Genomic DNA, 20883 nt, shown 5'->3' with positions numbered 1-20883 from the left:
TTTGTCATCACAGGATTAAATTACATTTTAAAATATGTTAAAATATATTAAAAAAGAAAACATTTATTATAAATTGCAATAATAGTTCACAATATTACTGTTTTACTGTATTTTAATCAAATAAATACAGCACTGGTGAGCATAAGAGACTTAAAAAAAAAAAAAAAAAGCTTACCAAGCTCAAACTTCTGAATGGTATAGTAATTATTTAAATAACATTACAGTTCTGACACAGAAGCCCATTTTTAATTGTTGTGTTCCTGAAATCATAAAAAAAAAAGGACTCAAGAGAGCTAAAAAATAATGAATAGGTTACATCCTTAACCAGTGATGTCTTTTTAGTGGAGACCCCTAAAGGCACAGCAGTGCAGGTACAGAAAACACAGACACTTTATTAGATCTGATAAGACTTTATAATACAGTGAAAGTCAACACAGACAGCTTCTCATAGCTCTTTATCTACATTACCATGACAACAACCATATCAATTAATGTCTCAAAGCACTTTGTTCCTCCTTATACCAACATGAACGAATTAAAAATTACAACTGCACGTAAAAAATAAGGACAATAAGCTGATCAGTAGCACAGAAAAGAATATTTGTCTCTCCCAGTTTCTGTTAGAATGATATCCAGCCTTGTCTTCTCTGACACAGGATCTTTTTTGGAAACCTCAAGGTTGTTTTAATATAAAACAGGTGTAAGAATGAATGTCCGTACAGCTGTTTTTAATCCACGTTTGTGCCAGAACAGTTATTCCAGTTAAAAAGAAAAGGGTAAACAGTAGCTATGACCTTTAAAATAAGAAAATGGTGTGAGTTCTGGCAGGACAACAATAAAATCAGAAATGTAACATTCTTGCATTGCTCTCACAATGACTTTTATCCCATAGATTTTGTTCTATCTTAAGTCATTCTCACATTCTCAATGTGATTTGAGGTTTTACTGCATCTCCCACTGTGGTCATTTCTACACGAAAGATTTTCCTGTGTAGAGCGACACTTCTGTTTCACAGTTTGAGTTAAATCTACACAGTTCCTTAAAAGGGTTTCGTCCTCTAAAGTGTGCTCTCTAGCGTATTATAGTTGTCTTTAAAATTTTTGAGCTCCAGGAAGTGTTTGGGCCTCTTGCTGCGCTGTCCAGTGGAGGGCAGGTAAGTAACCTGAATGGTGGAGGCAGATGAGGGGCCGGGGGAGCTGGTCAGATCTTTAGCTGCTGACTGGTGCTGCTGGTTTAGACTGGTGCTGCTGGAGTAGGACTTGACACTGTGGGAAATAAGGAATAACAGAGTGAGAAAAGTGATTTATGAGAGATGAACTGTAAAAAATAGACAGCAAAACTTACACAGCAGCCAGTTCAGCCAGATCTTCCTTATACTTCACAAACTCTGCCTCGCCAAACATCTACGGGGAAAGAGAACACAAGCCTCTTAAATATGTTCTGCAGCGCCCCCTGCTGTACAAAACCAATTAACACACATATGCACACTGGGACTGACCCCGGTCCCATGGCGAGCGCTGTCGTAGCCCTCCACTAAGCGATCTAGGAGCGCACCGTGACTCTTGAGCAGAGAATGAGAGTTTCGCAGGTCCAGCAGCCACTTCCTGTAGCGCCGCCCGGTCAGAGCACTGGCACTGCGACACAACTCGTGAAATGGGAGATCTATGTGTGGGACAGAGTTCAAAAATGGTACGGTTTCCACCAAAGTATTAAGCAACACAACTGTTTTCAACACTGATAATAATAATAAACGTTTCTTAAGCACCAAATCATCATATTAGAATGATTTCTGAAGGATCATGTGACACTGAAGACTGGAGTAATGATGCTGAAAATTCAGCTATAAATTCAGAAATAAATTTCACTTTAAAATATATTCAAATAGAAATCAGTTATTTTAAATTGTAATAATAGTTCACAGTATTACTGTTTTTACTGTATTGTTGATCAAATAAATACAGCCTTGATAAGCATAAAAGATTTCTTTCTATTATATATATATATATATATAAAACGTACTAACCCTAAACTTTATAGTGGTAATTATATAAAGTGTTACAAAATTTTGGTTTAGAAATTTATGGCAGTATTATAAATGCTAACAAAAACTAAAACAAACATATTTTTGTTGAAATATAAGAAAATAAAATTCATGACATTTAAAAATAAATTAAATAAAAATGGCCACAAATTAATTATGCATATTATAAACGGCATATTATAAATCCTGAAACTGTTCTGCATTTAATATGAAAATGTCCAAAGAAAACTCGACTGCACAGTGAAACTTAACAGCATTAGAAAAATTGTAAAAAATTCCACCTAATAGTCCTACAATATTAAAACAATATTAAATAAAACTAAGTAAACAAACTAGAACTCTGACAAAAAATAAATTAAAATAAATAAATTAGAAATAAAAACATCTAAATTACTGCATAATAGGGCTGATTTCTGAAATATGACATCATTAAACAAAATTAAACTGAACACAGCAATATCTTTGCATTCATGTGAAATTTATGCGAATTAATTTAAAACATCTTCCAGTGGTCTTGACCGAGCATAATCATTAAACAACACATAGGCAAAAGAGGGTCTTACCAGAGTCTCTGATGGCATCCAATGCTTGCATTCTGAAGAGATAATTATAACAACCTGCACAAACACAAACATGGGCATACGTTTTCATATCTGCAACAGTATTACGAAGAAAACTGCTAGGGGCTTCTTTGTTTCTCTCACCATTCTGGCCTTGATGCTTTAGTCGATCGTCATCTTTAGAGAGCAGATGTGGCTCATAGCGAATGTCATTCACTTTGGACAAACGGGAGTCAATCTCTTCTTTAAGGTCCTGTGAAAGATGCAGCTTTGCTTCAGTGCATTGCAAACTAGTATATACACAACAAAAATCATCATAGAGGTATAAAGAGAAAAGCAGCATCATATAAACAAAAGACAAGACTTTAAAATCAAGGTTATACTGTTTTGCACAAGGGTAGCTAGCTATATTGTTAAATCAATACAAATAAGATCCATGATAATACATGTGGTACAATGAAAATATTTATTGCACAAAGTACAGTGGAACATATACTTTTACCATTTATTGTCCTGTTGGGGGCATTTTGTTTTACAGCAGTGACCAAAATATTTAGCGGCTGTTACTACACTAAAATGGGACCAGAATTGTGCTACTTATGGTCTCAGAAGAATATATAGAATGAACATAGTATCAAATGTCCCCTACAGAGACAAAGTATTTTTTGGGTGTCAGGAGGAGCTGTACCTTCGGTGCATTATGACCCAGCGGGACGTGCGGTCCTCTGCGAGACTTCATAGCAAAGCGCATTATCTGCCTTTTCACAAAGATGAACAGCAGCACAAACACCTACAGAATGACAGAAGGGTTCAATCAACATATTACACACTCAAATACAATTCTGACACGGGCAATACAGGCTTAAAAGTTACTGAGCTGCCTATATAGACAGTATTTTTAGGCATCCTAGGTGCCAAATAATATGACGCTTTCTTGATGGGCAACTCAATACGTTTTGATACAGTTACTATCCAAAGTGGAAATTTCCATTATAATCCCCATTAAGAACTATTATTCACACATCTGGGCTGGAAATGCAGAATAGACGAAGAACAGACGGATACACATTGCTCCAGCCTTACTGTTGTTGTTGTTGTTGTTATTATTATTATTATTATTATTAAAGTATTCCGTTTACATGCTCAATAATACAATTATTATTATACAAATACTATGCAGTTTGGTACTTACCAGGCTTCCGTAGGCCATAACAAGTACAACATTTACACCGGAAAGAGTGTTTCCTTCTGCCATTGTGAGAATTTAGTTAAACGCTCATAAAAGGAAGATATAATTGATCGATACTGGCAGTCAGTTGTAAAATTCAGCTCGTTATTATTCAGGTTGACAGCGGCATTTTCAGGGGAGTTTTTGTTGACATCTCCTGCAGTCTCTTCGTCGCATGATTTTCATGGAAAAACTCTTCCGTCTACTCATCTTTGACGCCTCCTTGTGGTTTGGAATGAATACCGCAACATCAGTTCAGGGTTTCTCAAAAATGCCCTCAGGTCATGATGAGGTCAGCAAAACTATCCTTGCATAAATTATTGCATACTTCAAAATAAACTGCAATTAAATATGCCACCATTGCTGCAATACATTAGGCTATAACAGCCAAAATACATGTTTGCTGTTTAAAAAAAGTTCCCAAAAAGTTTGTTTCTGTGCTCCTTATCAGATAATCGTGTTCCTTTTTTTAAGGAAAGTTGTTTTTTTTCTCCCTTCTTATAACCACATGACGATGCCTTTCACATTCCATAATACTATTTTCAGAGAGTTACTCATACAGAAGTGGCATATAGGGTATATAAACTTACACCAATACCACTGTCTGTCATTGTTCCAAACCACAATGCTTTCCTGTCATCTTTTCCTCTGTGTGAGATTATAGCTCTCTAGGAGCTCACAAGCCACATGCACATGTACTGTCAATGCATCCAAACATTATGCACATGGTTTTTCAGTGTTCGACTTGTTTCTGTTGAAATGAAGTGAGCGGTGTCAGAACAGCTGACATAGTGGACAGCTGACCTTTATCAGATCAACACATTGAACGTGAACAATGACACCAATTCTTTCAGAAGGAACAGAGGTGGGTGGCAGATGCATGAAAAGACAACAAGGAATGAAATTGTTTTCCCAGTAAGAACAGATATCGCAACAATCATGACTTTATCTCACGCCCTGGTAAAATAAAATCTCTATATTGTACAGATTGTGGTAGAAAAATGAAGAAGAAAAAAAAAGCGAGGGGAGGGGGGTGCGGGTATAGACAAGTGACTCACTCTGTCCTGTTAAAAATAAACCACACACCATGCACTCTGCATTTGTCAGATTTGTATGAAAATCAGTGCGGAGATACTTTTTGGTATCAGATAAGGTATTAGTTTTCATAGCTGTAAGAAGGATGCAACGCAATTTAGCCACGAAGAAGTTAAATTCCTCCACTGTGACCAATTTCTCAAGGAAAGAGAAGCTGTTTTGGCTAAACAGCACATCAGACGACAAAAGATGGTGAAACATCTAATTATACTGTGTGTCCACAAGCAGCTCAACAATGTGGCTTATTTCATTTACTTTATCATTCCACACCGTCTGTCATTTTAGTGTGCTGCTTGCATTCACTTGCAGTCAAAAACTGGTAGAAAGAAACAGTTGCTGTTACATTTTTGTTTCTCTGAAACCACAGACTTAACCAGCTTCCTTTGCTGTTGCCATCAGCAGTCTGCATGTGTCTGTGATGCAAGACAGACCGTTGAAGGATGATGGTTACTGCACATGTACAACCGCTGTTAAGGTAAACGCATTCATTTATTTTTATTAATAGATAATGTTTAACAGTTATTGAATGTTTTTCTTTGGTTATATCACATTTATACATGTAATCAAAAACAAGTAGTACGTTGTTTTTAATATAATTTACATGCATATGCAAGATATAGGTTATACATAAAATATACAGATGTATACATATAAAACAGCACATTAGAAAGTGATTTTGTCTGAGTATCTTTTCATTCACATGTTTTAGAGCATGTAAAAGGTCTGGATGTCAAGTTTCACATACATTTAAAGCAAAACTCCCGCCCTTCTGCTCTCTCTCTCTCTCTCTCAGCCTCTGAGCAGCTTCTTTTGCAGCACTCTTCATTTGCTCTTGCAGCTGCAGGAAGTTGAGCAATTCAGCCCACAACTGTGCCACAGAATAACAACCAGGTAATCAATTGTCAAAATGTTTTGTATTTTTTTTACAAACGTATATTCTATTGTTAGAATAATGTTTAATTTAGATCAGTTTTAATGTGAGTTGCAACTTTTCCTACATCTTTTAAGGTCGTGTATGATCAGTTTTGCTTTGTATTGTGGCCTCCATCTACAGGCCCCTGTATCTTGAATTTATGTAAATGATGCTTGATGACGACTAACAGGTTAAAAAAATGCTCATGCAGTAGCTGTTTGCAAAGATGTCCTTGGCATTTCTGGGTCATGGTTTGCAAGATTCTAAAATTATGCAGTCTATTATTCAGCTGGTGCTTTTGGTTTCAGTTGAAGCATCGGTCAATGCTAGTCTATTAAAAAAAATCAAACTTCCCTTTCAAACACTTGCATTATCTTGCATACTCTTTATTCTTTGACTCATAATAAGACCATCTTTGTTATCATTCGTTGATGTTTTGACGGTCTTTAAGTCGTCAATGTTTGCCAACATTGGGCAACCATCTCTATAAATGTTTATAATCTCACATTTAGTCATATGTAGTGCTGCAAGTACTTGATTTCTAAGTCTCCAATGATCTGTTATTAACATAGGCCTTATATATAAAAAAAAAAAAAAAAAAAAAAAAAAAAGGATAACTGCTCCTTGCCACAACCACAATATAACAGATCACTTATTAGGGCCTGAGCACCGATCGTGTGAGGACCCTATTGTAATTGCTCGGTCAATTATTCTTCTTCTCCGAAATTAATCACATTTTTGAGGGCCTAAACGTGCTCGAAAACTCATGAAATTTTGCACACGCGTCAGAAGTGGTGAAAAATTACGTCTGATATCGGTTTCAGAATTAAGTGTGGCAAAATGGCTTGATAGCGCCACCTACAAAATTTCAATTAAGCGGCATTCGCGCTACGTTTCACATACAAGTATGAAATTCGGTGGACACATCTAATAGCCCAATACCTACAACAAAGTCCATAGGTGCAAAATCTGAAAACCCAACAGGAAGTCAGATATTTTGAATTTTCTCAGCAAAATTTTTGCAGTTTTTGCCATTTCCAGACATTGTACTTGAACGTAGAGCTTTAATCAGATCAACATCATATTTCGTCAGTCTAAACCAAATGCTTTTGCAACGTTAAATTGCGAAGATCTTGAGTTTTCGCTGAAGGGCGTGTCCGTGGCGGCTTGACAAAGTTCGATGCTTCGCCATGAAACATGAAGTTGGGCTTACAATGTCTAATCTGCCCAAAACTTCACATGTTTTATTAGAGTCCTGGCCTAAAGACATCTACATGCCAATCAGTTACAGTCATAGTGCCACCTGCGGGCAACAGGAAATGGCTTTAGGAAAACAGAGCACTGTGATTAACTCCTCATTGACATTTAACCAATACAACATCATATTTGGTCAGTCTAATCTTAAGGCCTTAGCGATGTTAAATTGTGAAGATCTTGAGTTTTCGTTAAGCGGCGTGTCCGTGGTGGCCTGACAAAGTCTGATGCTTCGCCATGAAACAGGAAGCTGTTGTAAGTCAGGCATACAATGTCCATCCTGCCCCAAACTTCACATGTGTGATAAGAGTCCTGGCCTGAAGACATCTACATGCCAATATTCAGTTAGTCATAGCGCCACCTGGTGGCAACAGGAATGGCATGCTTTATGCTGTAATTCACTCCCTGAAACACATTTATATGCCATGAAGTACCAAGCATGCTAGGAACATGTTTAATCATGCAACACTTGGTTAAGTGCTAATGTATGCGATAAACAGGAAATTGTTGTAACTCAGGCATACAATGTCCAATCTGCCCCAAACTTCACATTTGAGAAGAGTCCTGCCCTGAACACATCTACACGACAATATTCAGTTATAGTAATAGCGCCACCCACTGGCAACAAGAAGTGACGTGTTTAACACTGTGATGCACTACTAGCAACATACTAAAATATGCAAAGTACTAAACATGTTAAAACATTCTAAAACATGCTAGCAACACTTAGCTGAGTGCTAAAGCATGCTATTATATTTATGAAAGAGGAAGTTGTTTTTTTTGACTGCCAGTATCAAGGAAGTTGTTGTAACTCAAGCATACAATGTCTAATCTGCCTCAGACTTCACGTTTGATAAGTGCCCTGGCCTGAAGACATCTACATGCTAAAATTTAGTTAGTCATATCACCACCAGCTGGTAACAGGAAGTGTGGCAAATACAAATGACTAACATAGCCCACCGTGCTCTGTTTTCCTAAAGCCACCGGGTGGCACTGGCATGGGTGTGAGGGCCCTTTCATCACTGCTTGCAGCTTTTAATTTAATATTGTTACTTTACCATAAAGAGCTGTGAGCAAGTAAATATGTACAGAGAAAATTAATAAACGAAGGTGGAGGGTAGATGGAAGATGGAGCAGATAGAATAAAAGCTGCTCAGATAAATATATTTCTTCGCATTAGCATAACAAAACCCCTAATGTCAAGATTGAAAGGTGTGTTATTTGAAGATGCATAAGTTTCAAAGTGATATGTTAGTTATAACATCATACTGGTTAATTGTCAAAATTGGTGCAGAAACCTCATTTGAAGATATTAAACACAACTGGGGAGTTTGTCGAGGGGGTGAATATTTCCCTGATAATATAAAAGATGTTTTATTTGTTTTCCATTTACTATTGTTTCAGTTTTAGTGTAGTGGTGTTGGGATTAGTGTATTTCTATGGTCTTGGGAAGCTGACTGGTTCAAATTTGTAGTGATTTGTAGTAATTTTGTAGTGACATGACACAATGCATAATTGAATATGTGATTAAATACACATTGCATGTCATTTCTGTCTTTTGGAGCAAATGCACAACACCGAGGTCAACTGAAATTTAAGAAGTCAGTCCTTCATTTATCCAATATTTGAGATGATTGTCACAAACATTTACCTTAAACTCTTTAACATCTACTGAGTCACCAAGAAACCACGGAGCAGGAATGTTCTCATTAGACATAAAGGGTGTATATGTTGACAGGTGCGAGAGACAAAGAAACTGAGACACAAATAGATGGAAGGAGTAAAAGAGAGAGGCAGACTGAAAGAGACGGGGGAGGAGAGAGAGGTAGGGAAATGAGAGAGGAAGGCACAATAATCAAAGGGGGTGGAAAAGGGTAAGCATGTTGAACCAGTCAGGCGAGTTCTTATTACAGTAGAAATGCATCATAGAAAAATGACAGACTACAAGGAGTGAGAGAGAGCTTAAATGCACAAGGGAAGATGCGGAGAACCTGTCTCTCAAACTTCTAATGGACACAGAGGTCCTCTAAGGTACGTTAATTCTGTTTTAAGAGCTAAAACTCTACATGTATGATTAGATTATGTGACAGGTAAAGTGTATTGTTGTTTAAGCATGTGTGCCATGGGAGAACAGGTGTTTCTGTAAATTGACACTGACCTGTTTTCCTTGCAAAGTCTATAATGTTGCAGTCATATGGCACTGGTAACCTTATTTTGCAAAATACAAGGCACTAGTACATGGCCATTTGTGGTTATGAGCAACTTAATAACAAACTATATTTACTCTGTCAATGTTTCTTTTATTTGTTTTCAATCAGTTCAGGTTTATTTTCATCAGGTCTGTATTTGCGCTTCTGGAAGGTGTAAGTCACACCTCTTCCTCCTCCCACTCTATCTCTGCTTGCTGTTTGCTCATGTCTTTTATTTTAAACATAACTACAGAACTCTTGACCTATATATATGTTTAGTTTAAGACAACAAAAGCAATCTTTACAACAGAATAAGGTGGGGCAAACAAATCTGGAATGGAGCATTACAAAACCTTGATTCAAGTTTCAGTTGTTGATTCAATATTGTCCTGAAAGGCATTTAAATTGATTTGTATACAAATTTCTGTCGGTGTCTGCTTGATTGCATGTGACTTTTATCAGATGTTACTGAAGTGTCTGAATGAATTTCAATCTGCTGCTTTGAATGAACGTGGGTGTGTATGAGAGGCAGAGTTCCTGCTGGACTAATTGACATCATTCACAGATGTGAGATACAGTCTGAATGATGTTCTGTTTTAACCTTAATCAACAAGTAGAATCGGCCATGACATCCTCATCTTATCTTATTCCTTATTAATGCAGCAAATTTGCTCACCTAATGCAAGTTGAGTCGTATAGCTGGAGCTCACATACTTGGAAGTTGATACAGGAAATCAGCAGCCTAATAAAGAGATTGACTGGCATAAAGTACTAAAAAAAAAAACTAAACTTAAATGTATTCAAATACAAATTTTTATATATGTTGTATTTTAAATACATGTATCTGAAATACTGCCTTTCCCTGTTCATTCACACGTATTCATTGTAATGCATCCTCAGTAAGAATTATGTACCTTTAAATGTGTGCACTCTGACTGTGTAACATATGTGGTGTTAGACAGGATTGTAGTTTGGTGTGTTTGACCTGTTATCTGACGAGAGCTGAAGAGTGTGACAAGTAACATTAAGAATGTTGTAAGAGTAAACATGCAACAAAATGCACACATATACACACTGGTTCACTGATTTTTAAACCTTTTAGGAATGTTTGATTTTACAGAGTGAGGAATGCAAGTAAGGTGTTTGTCCAGAGTTTCAAGATGTTTACATATGATAGTATAGATGCTGTACGCCTGGAAGACATTTATGGACTCTCATTGTAATAAATACAGAGTTTCAGTATGTTGAAATCCTAAGATACTAGAACAAACCTGGGCAGGTGACTTGAAAATGCACTTTAAGCGTGTACACTGTTGAGTGGAAGGTGGTATATCTTAGTGGTTAAAGGTCTTGGCCAGGTTGTATGTTCAGACCATAGTACAGGGTTGTGATCCATTCAGAACTAAATTGAGAATGCCTTTTACATTCCAATTAAACTCTTGAAATACAATGAATTTATTAAACTTAATTTGTTTAAAGCTAACCTTCACATGTGGTTGTTGCCTTTACATCACAGAACAAGATAAGGAGCAGAGAGCACTGAGACCAATTACTAGCTCTTTTTGGATCCAGAGAGAGTGAAACATCTGTCAGAAGAGCAACAAACTGAAGCTAAAGTTAACAGGTCTCCTCCGCCACCCTGGATTACAAACACATTTTTCCAGATTTTATAACAATGGTAGGAAAATACAGCCCTTCTTAATTACTTCACAAATGCTGCCAATCTGAGAAAAAAAACGAATAAACATTTTTGATCAAGTTGCTGAAATATGTTAGCAACCAGCCTTCCGTTTATACTGTAATGAATATACTTTGTGACATTCAGAGACATTTAAAAACATGAATTTGCATACTGGAACTTCTGTATATCAGTTTCCTGAATCAGACACAACTGGCGACATAACTAAAGGTGCAGAATCATCCAGTGGAACAGCAGCACAAAATCATAGTCAGTCATCTGTAAAGACTTTTGGCTCTGCAGCTGCTAGATTCAAAATACGTTCAGCTAAAACACTTCAGCGAAAGGACCTGATGATGATAAATAACATTTCTGCAGTAAAAGTTGAAGACTCAAGCCAGAAATGTGATCCTGGTAAGGACCTCAACAAAGTCTGTACTTCTTCTGCTAGTGGTATCCATACTGACATTGATGACAAAAAGACAGGTACAAATTTAGGTAATTGCACTCGTAAGGACTCAGCTCTTTCCATCAATTCTGACAAGGGTGATGTGAGTGCTAAGCAGTCAAACACTCAAGAAGAAGAGAGTCAGAAAGCAAGTGAGAGGAGCAAAGGAGATGATTTGAGGAGATTTTACCAGTCAAATAAAAGCAAAAGCTTAGACTGGAGAGAAACGAGTAGTAGAGCAGGAAATGGGAACAGAACTGGGATGACTAGTGGGACCAGAGACTTTAATAATTTTATGACGCGATCCGATAGTTTTGAGAGAACAGAGGCAAACAACAAGGCAACTTCATACACGCAAGAGAATCAACCCAGTAGTGTTTCATGGAGGATTCAGGCTTACAGTGGAGCCAATCAGAACGCTGACAGAAAGATTTACCCAATCTCGGGATCTACATCTGTGAGAATGAACCGTGTAAATTTTGCTCTGGAACAGGCAAGCAGTGGCCAGTCACTTCCAGCCAGATTGAAGCCAAGACTTAGCCAAGGTAGTATCAGAGAAGGTAGCAGTCTCTGGGCACAGCAACAAGGTGAATCAAGTCTTGATCGGACAGACAACAGAATGGAATCCTGGGCCAGAGAGCAAGGACCTTCCAATACTGAGGAAGTAACTGGAAACCAAACAATAACGGAAAGAATTAATAAACTGTTTGGGGTAGATGCCAAATCTGATGCACACTCAAAAAATTCAATTGGATTAAAACGCAACAATACTCTAACTTCTGATAAATCATTTCCTAAATCAATGGACACTGTGGACTCTACTCCAAGTAACAGAAAATACACTACTGACTCTGTGTTTGAAACTTCTTCAAATTCTTCTGACAGCCAACAGGGGAAACCTTCTTTCAATGTAGAAAAAGCTAGATCATTGCCAAGAGGATTTTCAAAAACATACCTTGTTCAGAAGCAAGAACCCTCTACCAACAGGGAGAACAAAACTGTCCAAAGGGACAATTCCTCTGGATTAAGTTTTTCAATGTCACCAAAGCCTAAATGGAGTGCAGAAATGTCCTCTATTAAAAAAGTTGAGTCACTTCTGCCTGAAGACAATGAAGAGACAAGCAGAAGGGGGTTTACAGGCTCTCCAAAGTACTGTAGTCAGTCCTTAGAAAGGACCAGGAGTAGTCTGTCAGCAACTGCTCAATACAATGCTCGCAGGAACCAGTCTACATGTTCGGATAGTAGTTCAAGCATTTCCAGCCAGGGTGTCAAACATTTGTTAAACACTTCCGGAGGAATCAAGAAGGAAATTGGGAAAGTCAAACAATCAGATAAAGAGAGTGCAAAAAGACTGGACATAAATGAAAACAAGTATCTTGGTGGTTTGCAATATGGGATCACCCAACCCAAGTACCCACTAGCCTCAAAAGGTGCAGCACACAATGAAATCCATAAAGAGGAAGAGAAAGATGAAGTTTTCACAGGTGAAACTGAAGGAAGGAGAGGAGAAGTTGTGCTAGAAAAAAATTGTGTATCATCCTTTGATTCAGTGAAGAATACAATCAGCATGTTTGAATCTTTGGCTCAACAAAGCAAAAACACACCAGAGATTCTTCTTACCAGGAGGACCTTATCTTTACCAGAGCATCCCAAACCTGTGGCTCTTATAAGGAAGAGTGATTCAGATAAAAATCTACATTTTCGAAGGGTTGTGGGGAATACAGAAAGCCTAAGAACAAATTTCTTTAACAAAAGTTATTCCAATGAGGAGACTGAAGGCACTCTAGATACAAGTAGAACTCCTCATTCAAATTCCATAGTCAAAGTAAGACCAACATTAGAACGTCAGGAGACTTACAAAAAGAGTGTTGAGCTTGCTCCGGCATTCAAACAAATGAATGACTCAAGAACTGACCAAGTTAACAACATGAGGGATGAAGATAAAGCAACAACACTGAGTAAAAAACAAACAGATGAACCAGATTCTGCCATCACTTCAACCTCAGGGCTCAGAAACAAAGGGGCAATGGAAGAAAAAGCAGAAATCCCATCAATCTCCCAACAGTCAAATGTCAAAAATGTATTAAAACAACAGACAATTAATGTAAAAATAGTTCATGATGATGATGATGATGATGATGTAGAAAACACACCGACTAACTCTCCTGATACAGCCCCTCTTACAGTTAGCATTCAGAATCAGATTAACCCTGAAGCCATAACAGTCAATGGTACCCATCCCAAAGAGCTGCCCAATCTTTCTCAAAGCTTTACTCCTGTCCAAACAACCTATTCCTTCCTCAACAATTCGAACAATAACAACTATGAAACAAGGAATGATTGCACCATATCGACTACTAGCAAGGCTAGGTGGAGCTCCGATGAAGACGACGATGATGAGGAGGAAACTGAAACTGAAGAAGACTCTGACTCAGGAGAGTCATCCATGACCATCACAAGCAACATGAGCCAATCAGAACGCAGAAGTTTTTCTCTAAGGTAATTGATATGAAAAATAAAAAAGTGATACAAATGATTCAGGATGTAAAAAAAGAAAGACATAAAAATAAGACTAAAGTGAAATGTCAGCTTATTTCACAAGCACAAATCAGCAGGTTACCCTTACCTTGCATTTCTTCATGCTCCTGCCACCATATGCTACTGTAGCTCCTTTCCTTTAAAGTATTTTTATATTTCCACTTCACATAACCCCTATTCTCTGTTTTTATATATTTACCACTTACAGTCTTGTGGACCTATGTAATTATGGTGGGGTGGACTATAAACCATCAGATGGCAGTTTTTTAGAGGACTGTGAAGATTTGCCATCCACACGCTCTGCATCCTTGAGCTCAGACATCTCAGCCTTCTCTTCTGTGACTCTGTTGAGCACTGATGAACTGGATCGCTTACTGGATGATGTCAGGGGCTTGGGAGATGACACCCTGCAGGTAAAACAAGTGATATAAGTTTGTCTTGAAACATACAATTTGACAATGAAATAGATTTAAACTATCATGCCATGTACATTTTTAGAAATAAAGAAACCTTTGATATCATAACTTGTACCTCTGACTTATGACAGAAGTATGAAGATGTGCAAGTGGTTGTGTTACACAAGGAGGTGGGGAGTGGCTTAGGATTTACCTTGGCAGGTGGAGTGGATCAGAATAAACCAGTCACAGTGAGTATCACTAAATGCTATGTGAACATACCGATACTGATGGTCAAACAAAAGTCCACACAAAAAGCAGCAAATACAAAAAACTTAAAATTAGTTTAATACTAAAGTAATCTATTGTGCATCTAAAATTACTTGAACTCTGCATTTTACTGAAATACCAAATTTCTCTTTCTTTAATAAATACAAAGTTCTGGCATGAAACTCTAATGGACAGGCTAATAAGTCCTTTAACTTAACCTGCTCATAATCACATCATTATCTATAGGACACAAATGATTGGTTCCTGCTGTATTAGCAGCCAATAAGCTTGCACGCTCAATCTTCAAATACATGAGTTAGCATTTGCCTTAGCAGTGCAGCGCACTTCAGAAACCCTCCACCTTCCCCAGCTCCACCTGTATAGATCTGCTACGGGTAATTCATGTACGCTATATTGTACAGCAGCAGCGTGTCGTGTATGTATTGGCTGTAGCCCCGTACTTGCTCTGCAGCAGCAGCAGCAGCAATAATCAACACCAGAAGCAGCAATAAAGCAGCAACAGCAGATCTATTCCCCCAAGACCAAACATATCAACATTTTTATACCCATTACCATGCCAAACACTCTGAGAGTTGTCATGACAGAACTGGTAAATGTCCTTGTCTTTAAGATTAAATCCTAAAATGTTTATGTAACTTTTAAGTACACCATATTTCATTTTATACTTCAACACAGTTCAGCTGAACAATGCAATACAAGTTTTTTACTTTTTTGAAGTCAATGCAATTTGACTTTAACTGGAATGGGGTGTTTCACCCCCATCTCATCTCTTAGGTCCACAGAGTAATCCCAGGTGGAGTAGCAGAACAAGAAGGCTCTATCTTCGAGGGTGCTCGGGTGCTGTCCATCAATGGCACCGCCCTGCAGAACTCTGCCCACTGGGAGGCTCTGCGTACATTGAGAAAAGCGAGGGGGCAGGGCATGGCAGTGGTTGTTCTTCAGAGCAGTAACAGCAGAAAAGAGGCCACTGAAAGACCAGGAATCACAGGTGGGTGGAGAGATGACAAATGGGTGGTGATATGAAAGCAAGCATTTTATTATACACATGTACATATGTGGTTTTCACTATGAATGGGAAATCATCTGGAAATCAACCAACATTTTGGGAAGGTACTGTTTTAAGTTGTTTGATGATAATACTGATTAAGTTGCCTTACCTTGTATACAGGTGAGATAGAAAAGTGTGACAAAAGAAAGCAGTCTCTTGTGCAATCCCATGTTCATACTTTGTGTGTGTGTGCCCCCTACAGGCAGGAGAGTCCGTGTGATACTGAAAAAGTCCAGCTCCGATCTTGGCTTTAGTCTGGAAGGAGGGGTGGGCTCCAGCTCAGGAGACAAACCACTCACTGTACAAAAAATATTCCGTGGTAAGACCTCTTTTTCTCATATTCATATTCAATCATATTCAACACAACTATTCGCTAATGTGGATTATGTGAGAAAGTCTGGGAAAAGAAAAATGTTAATATGATTCTACCAATTACAAAAGTAAGGGCAAACTGCCGCTTACCTCACACCTTCTTGCTACTGGTATCCCTCCTGCACTTCAACACAAGAGGGCAATTTTGAGCTTGTGCTTAGTCTCATTCCAAGCTCTTTATGTCAATTTCTTGTTTCCAGGTGGACCAGTCAGTGAAGTGTTTCCTGGGGATGAGTTGTTGGAGGTGCAAGGTCAGAGTTTGGAGGGTATGATGCGGCTTGAGGCTTGGAACCTCATAAAGAAACTGCCCTCTGGTCCAGTGGAGGTCTTACTACACCGTCCTCACCAGCCACGCTGAAGACCTTTATTTCCTTCTTGCACCTTACTTCTCAAAGCGCTTCGCAATTCAGTCATAATTTAAACACACTGGTATAGTTTTTTTCCTCTAAGAATTAGCTGTTACGGGTTCTGTGAAGTTTTGCAAATGTTCAGTTCTGCAATTATGAAGTATCTTTTATTATAGTGTTTTCAAGTGTTCTTTTCTTTTTTTAAGATAACAATGAATTAATAATGCCATAAAAGCACTGGAGGCCTGGAGGTCATTCTTAAAGATTACTTATTTTAAATGTTTATGCACTCACATTATGCAACTATTATATTGTACAATTGTTTATTGTCTTTATCAGAAGTCATTATATATATTTTTTAGTTTTTTATGCTACATGTATATTCGTATATGTTGTCTGTACTGCACAGATCCGTCCCAATTAAACTTTTGTAATATTAAAGACAAAAGCAGCAACTACATTTCTTTCATAAGTGATTTCATTTATGATAGCACTTACATAACATTTCAATGCATTACTCTTTTTCATTAATTTTGTTAAGTAATTTTTAATTAATTTTGTTAATTTTTAAATGATAAAAGTGTAACAGAATATCTATTAAGAAATTGCATCTTTTACAACCATTATGAAAACTAACTGTAGAGACTAATTGCAGTTCTCCTGAAAGATCCATAAGTTAACTGCCTTGCTCAATCTTTAATTCAAACCAAGCAGGTAGTTATGGTATATTGACCCATCCTGTAGGAATATACTTAATACTTTCAATCATATATACTTAATTTCAATCATTTCAATCAATGCTTGGTTGAAACAGCAATATTATTACCAATCTAACATTACATGTGAGTTTAGACAATGATGCTGGCTTTGGGGAAGAAATGTGTACAGATGTTTGAGCTAGATAATTGCACAATTATTTAATTTTCATGTCATCTAATCTTACAATGTCAAAATGATTAGGTTATCTGGATGGAGCACGATAAGTGTTTTACAGCAGCAAATCATAGATCACTAAATCTTTCTTTTGCTCTCCTGCATGATTATTAATGATTTATAAAGGGGTCATGGTCGGACAAGCTATGATGTGGATGTTGCCTGCCTGATGTGGGATGTTTGTACTCTGCGAGTATATTTAAAACAAGGTTTAAAGGTTAGCTGAGCTAATAGACACAGACTGAGTTCAGAAGATCATCTGTGAACAGCACGGCAGCAGCAAGTTTTGCACAAAACCTCCAAGCCAGTACTAAAAATGAGTCGGGTAAAAATGATAGTTAAGAGGATGAAGGTGAAAAATGAACTGGCACGGCAGATTATGGGAGAGATTTTAGGCACTTTTGTACTTCTGGTAAGTTTTTGCATAGTTTTCACTATTAAATAAACTGAGCATAGTTATTGATTTATAGATATTGTTTATATTATTGGCACATGTTTCCTTATTGAAATATATTTAAGATGTTTTTTTTTTTAATTTGTCATTTAAAACTCATCACTTTGAAAACAAATTTTTTACAATATTGTAAAATTTGTTAATGCATTAAGTATCATGAGATAATAATGAATAACACTGTTTACAGCATTTATTAGTCAAGGTTAATGTTAATTTATAAAAATACTATTGCTCATTGTTAATTCATGTTTGTGCACATTATGTTAGCTAATGTTAATTTATAAAAATGTAAAGATATAATACTATATGTAAAAATGAACATTAGATTAATAAATGCTGTAAAAATATTGCTTGTAAGTTAACGATACTACATGCATTAACTAATGTTAACAAAGCGTTACTAAAATACCATGCTTTTGGTTAGATATTCTGACAATGCGTTTGCCAATGCAATTTAGGAGAAGCTTTTTATCTCAAGTAATGTGCAGTCCATTGTATAATATTCCAGTGCAGCGTCAATTTATGAGTATTAAATAGGGTTAGTCCCAATAGCAATGTTACACAAGAATGTTGCAACATTACTGAATAATACTACAGCTGCAATTAATCACAGTCATGCTGATAATCAGACCAACAGCTTAATTGAGAGAATGATATTTTTTTTATTCAAAAGTTTGATAAACAAGATGTTAATATGAAGTAACTTGTTTCTGGCAAAATTTGGCCAATTTATTTATTTTTTCTCCACCAACAAAAATGGTTCCGAAAAGCCAAAGCATCAGGCTTTGCATGTCACCAAGCAACACAGGAACAAATGGAGCAAAACATTCTTGTGCTTTAATGCTAAATATCAATGCTATCATTCAATCAGAGGACCATAATACTATAACTGTTGTATACACAACTAAAATAGACAACTAAAATATGTCATTTGTTTTTCTTTGCTGTAGCTGTTTGGTTGTGCTGCAGCAGCTCAGGCGAAAACCAGCAGAGAAACTAAGGGACAGTCTCTGTCTGTTAGCATGGCCTTCTCTGTAGGCGTCATGTCTGCCATGTACCTCTGCAGGGCGGTATCAGGTAAAATGGTTATAGACTGGGCTGTTGGGGCAGTTAAGGAGAAATCCTTTGTAATGTTACTCTTTTTTGGATCGACATACACTGACTTCTGTTTTCATATATATATTTTTTCCTCTCTCTATTCCTCCCTAAGGAGCTCATCTAAACCCAGCTGTGTCTCTGAGTTTCTGTGTGTTGGGAGACCTAGCCTGGATAAAGCTGCTACCTTATTCTCTCGCTCAAATATTAGGGGCTTACCTGGCCTCTGGGCTTGTCTATCTCATCTACCATGGTAAGAAGAGAGAAATAAAGACATCCTTTCTTTAAGATACACCCTGTATAGTATCACCATTATATTTTTGGCAGTATTGTGTTTTTGAAAAAGAGAGGATAAATAATGTTTCTCAACCCTCCTCTGCTCCAGATGCGATTATGGAGTACAGTGGTGGAATTCTGACCGTATTTGGTCCTAATGAAACTGCCAGTATCTTTGCCACTTACCCAACAGATGTGGTATCAGTGCAGACCAACTTCCTTGATCAGGTCAGCAAAATGACTATGGCAGATTAGACAAGAGCTCTGTAGTTAGTACAAAAACAGTACACATACTAATAATATAATAAATCAGTTTAGTTGAATCTAATCTGATCTAATATAAAGTGCTCTGAGGCAATATAACGTTATACAACATACTGTAATAAAAAGGTGTATGAAGCGATTTTCAAACACAAGTCAATTATCAATAGATCTTGCCAGCATGCTGGGTCTTCTGGCTAGACCATAATCTGTCTCTTGTTCGCCTGTGTGTAGGTGGTTGGCACAGCCATGCTGATGTTGTGCATTCTACCTCTGAATGATAAGAGAAATGCTCCAGCTCCCGAAGCGTTGCTCCCACCCATTGTAGCAACTGTTGTCCTAGGGATTTCCATGTCAATGTCAGCTAACTGTGGAGCAGCCATTAACCCTGCCCGTGATCTTGGTCCACGACTCTTCACATTCACAGCAGGCTGGGGCCCAGAAGTCTTCACGTGCGTACTCAGATGAGCCTACTAGATCTATTAACATCAGATTAAGGGTTTTGTTATCTCTGCCCTTACACCTCCTACCTTTCAGCTTATCTCTCCTCCGATAAAACAAATTACTGGTATTTCACTTTGCTTAACTCATTAACGTTTGCACTGAAGTGTGTAACCAGTGTTTCACTTCTCTATATGGTCATTATCAAACCCTCTTTTTTTGTGACCCAAACAGGTGCTATGACTACTTCTTCTGGATTCCATTAGTGGCTCCTATGGTGGGGGGCGTGGTGGGGTCCATCATTTATCTGGTCTTCATTCAGTGGCATCTGCCTGAGCCTGAGGATGAATCTGAGGAGTCTGAGGAGATTAAAGAGCAAACAAAGGTCATGGAGCACAACAACAAAAAAGACGAGCTATACCTTAAAATGTCTTCTTTTTAAAAGAATCTGCCTCACAGCATTTCTGTTTCCCCTCTTCTCCCTATTATTTCCGGACTGTTTTATACTGTAAATAAAAATGTGGAAATGACACAACATAAAAACTGAGGGAAAATGTACTCAAGGTGGACTCTAAAATCTTTCACAGCAGAGCTGAAGCCTTGATATACCGCTTATTATTTCCAACTCCCCAACCCCCTTTTCTCCTGAAATATTAAACTGGGACTAATTTCAACTATATGTAGATAATTACTATCACCTTCACTGTTCACTATTTCAAACAGTAGACGTGAATTAAAAGATTTGTATATAGTATGTACAGTATATTAGTTATTCTAGTAACTCTTGTTGGAAGATAGATTTGTTTGTTGTCTAGTGCACTCACATGTAAGTGAAACAATATGCTGCATGTAAATGTTGTGTCTATTACATCACAGGAATACATTGGGATGATTGTGTGCATATTTATAGATGTCATGTGGTGTGCATTAACAAGTTCACAAACAAAAAGTAAAAAAGTGAGTGGACCTGTTTGAAGCCCTTATTGAGCAAATATTTATCTGGCTTTTTAACTTTTGGGAATAAGT

At 37.4% G+C, this 20883-nt stretch overlaps 3 protein-coding genes across 4 annotated transcripts; 2 read left to right on the top strand and 1 right to left on the bottom strand.

Annotated features, from left to right (window-relative positions):
• Positions 1–390: 390 nt before the first annotated feature.
• On the bottom strand, positions 391–4054 carry c16h1orf43 (chromosome 16 C1orf43 homolog). Its single transcript, XM_051865137.1, has 7 exons — positions 3794–4054; positions 3290–3391; positions 2746–2854; positions 2605–2658; positions 1499–1662; positions 1345–1403; positions 391–1265 (listed from the first exon to the last, which is right to left on the bottom strand). Exons 1-7 carry the CDS (start codon positions 3854–3856, stop codon positions 1058–1060), a joined length of 759 nt encoding a protein of 252 aa, XP_051721097.1. The 5' UTR covers positions 3857–4054; the 3' UTR covers positions 391–1057.
• Positions 4055–5254: 1200 nt separating this feature from the next.
• Positions 5255–16855, top strand: si:dkey-92i15.4 (dentin sialophosphoprotein). Of its 2 annotated transcripts, XM_051865127.1 has the most exons (8): positions 5255–5399; positions 5718–5815; positions 10797–13905; positions 14153–14357; positions 14492–14590; positions 15405–15618; positions 15881–15997; positions 16251–16855. In XM_051865127.1, the coding sequence occupies exons 3-8, from the start codon at positions 11120–11122 to the stop codon at positions 16406–16408; spliced, it is 3579 nt and encodes a 1192-aa protein (XP_051721087.1). In that variant the 5' UTR covers positions 5255–5399; positions 5718–5815; positions 10797–11119; the 3' UTR covers positions 16409–16855. The 2 variants fall into 2 exon arrangements, with proteins under 2 accessions (XP_051721087.1, XP_051721088.1); XM_051865128.1 differs by lacking the exons at positions 5255–5399; positions 5718–5815 and adding an exon at positions 5884–9122.
• A 691-nt stretch (positions 16856–17546) lies between these two features.
• aqp10a (aquaporin 10a) lies at positions 17547–20823 on the top strand. Its single transcript, XM_051865134.1, has 6 exons — positions 17547–17742; positions 18735–18861; positions 18995–19132; positions 19265–19383; positions 19651–19868; positions 20092–20823. The coding sequence occupies exons 1-6, from the start codon at positions 17647–17649 to the stop codon at positions 20297–20299; spliced, it is 906 nt and encodes a 301-aa protein (XP_051721094.1). The 5' UTR covers positions 17547–17646; the 3' UTR covers positions 20300–20823.
• Positions 20824–20883: the final 60 nt, after the last annotated feature.

The sequence above is a fragment of the Ctenopharyngodon idella genome, chromosome 16, assembly GCF_019924925.1.
Source record: "Ctenopharyngodon idella isolate HZGC_01 chromosome 16, HZGC01, whole genome shotgun sequence".
Classification (NCBI taxonomy): Eukaryota; Metazoa; Chordata; class Actinopteri; order Cypriniformes; family Xenocyprididae; genus Ctenopharyngodon; species Ctenopharyngodon idella.
The sequence above is the reverse complement of the archived record's forward strand: the minus strand, read 5'-3'. Positions and strand labels throughout refer to the sequence as shown.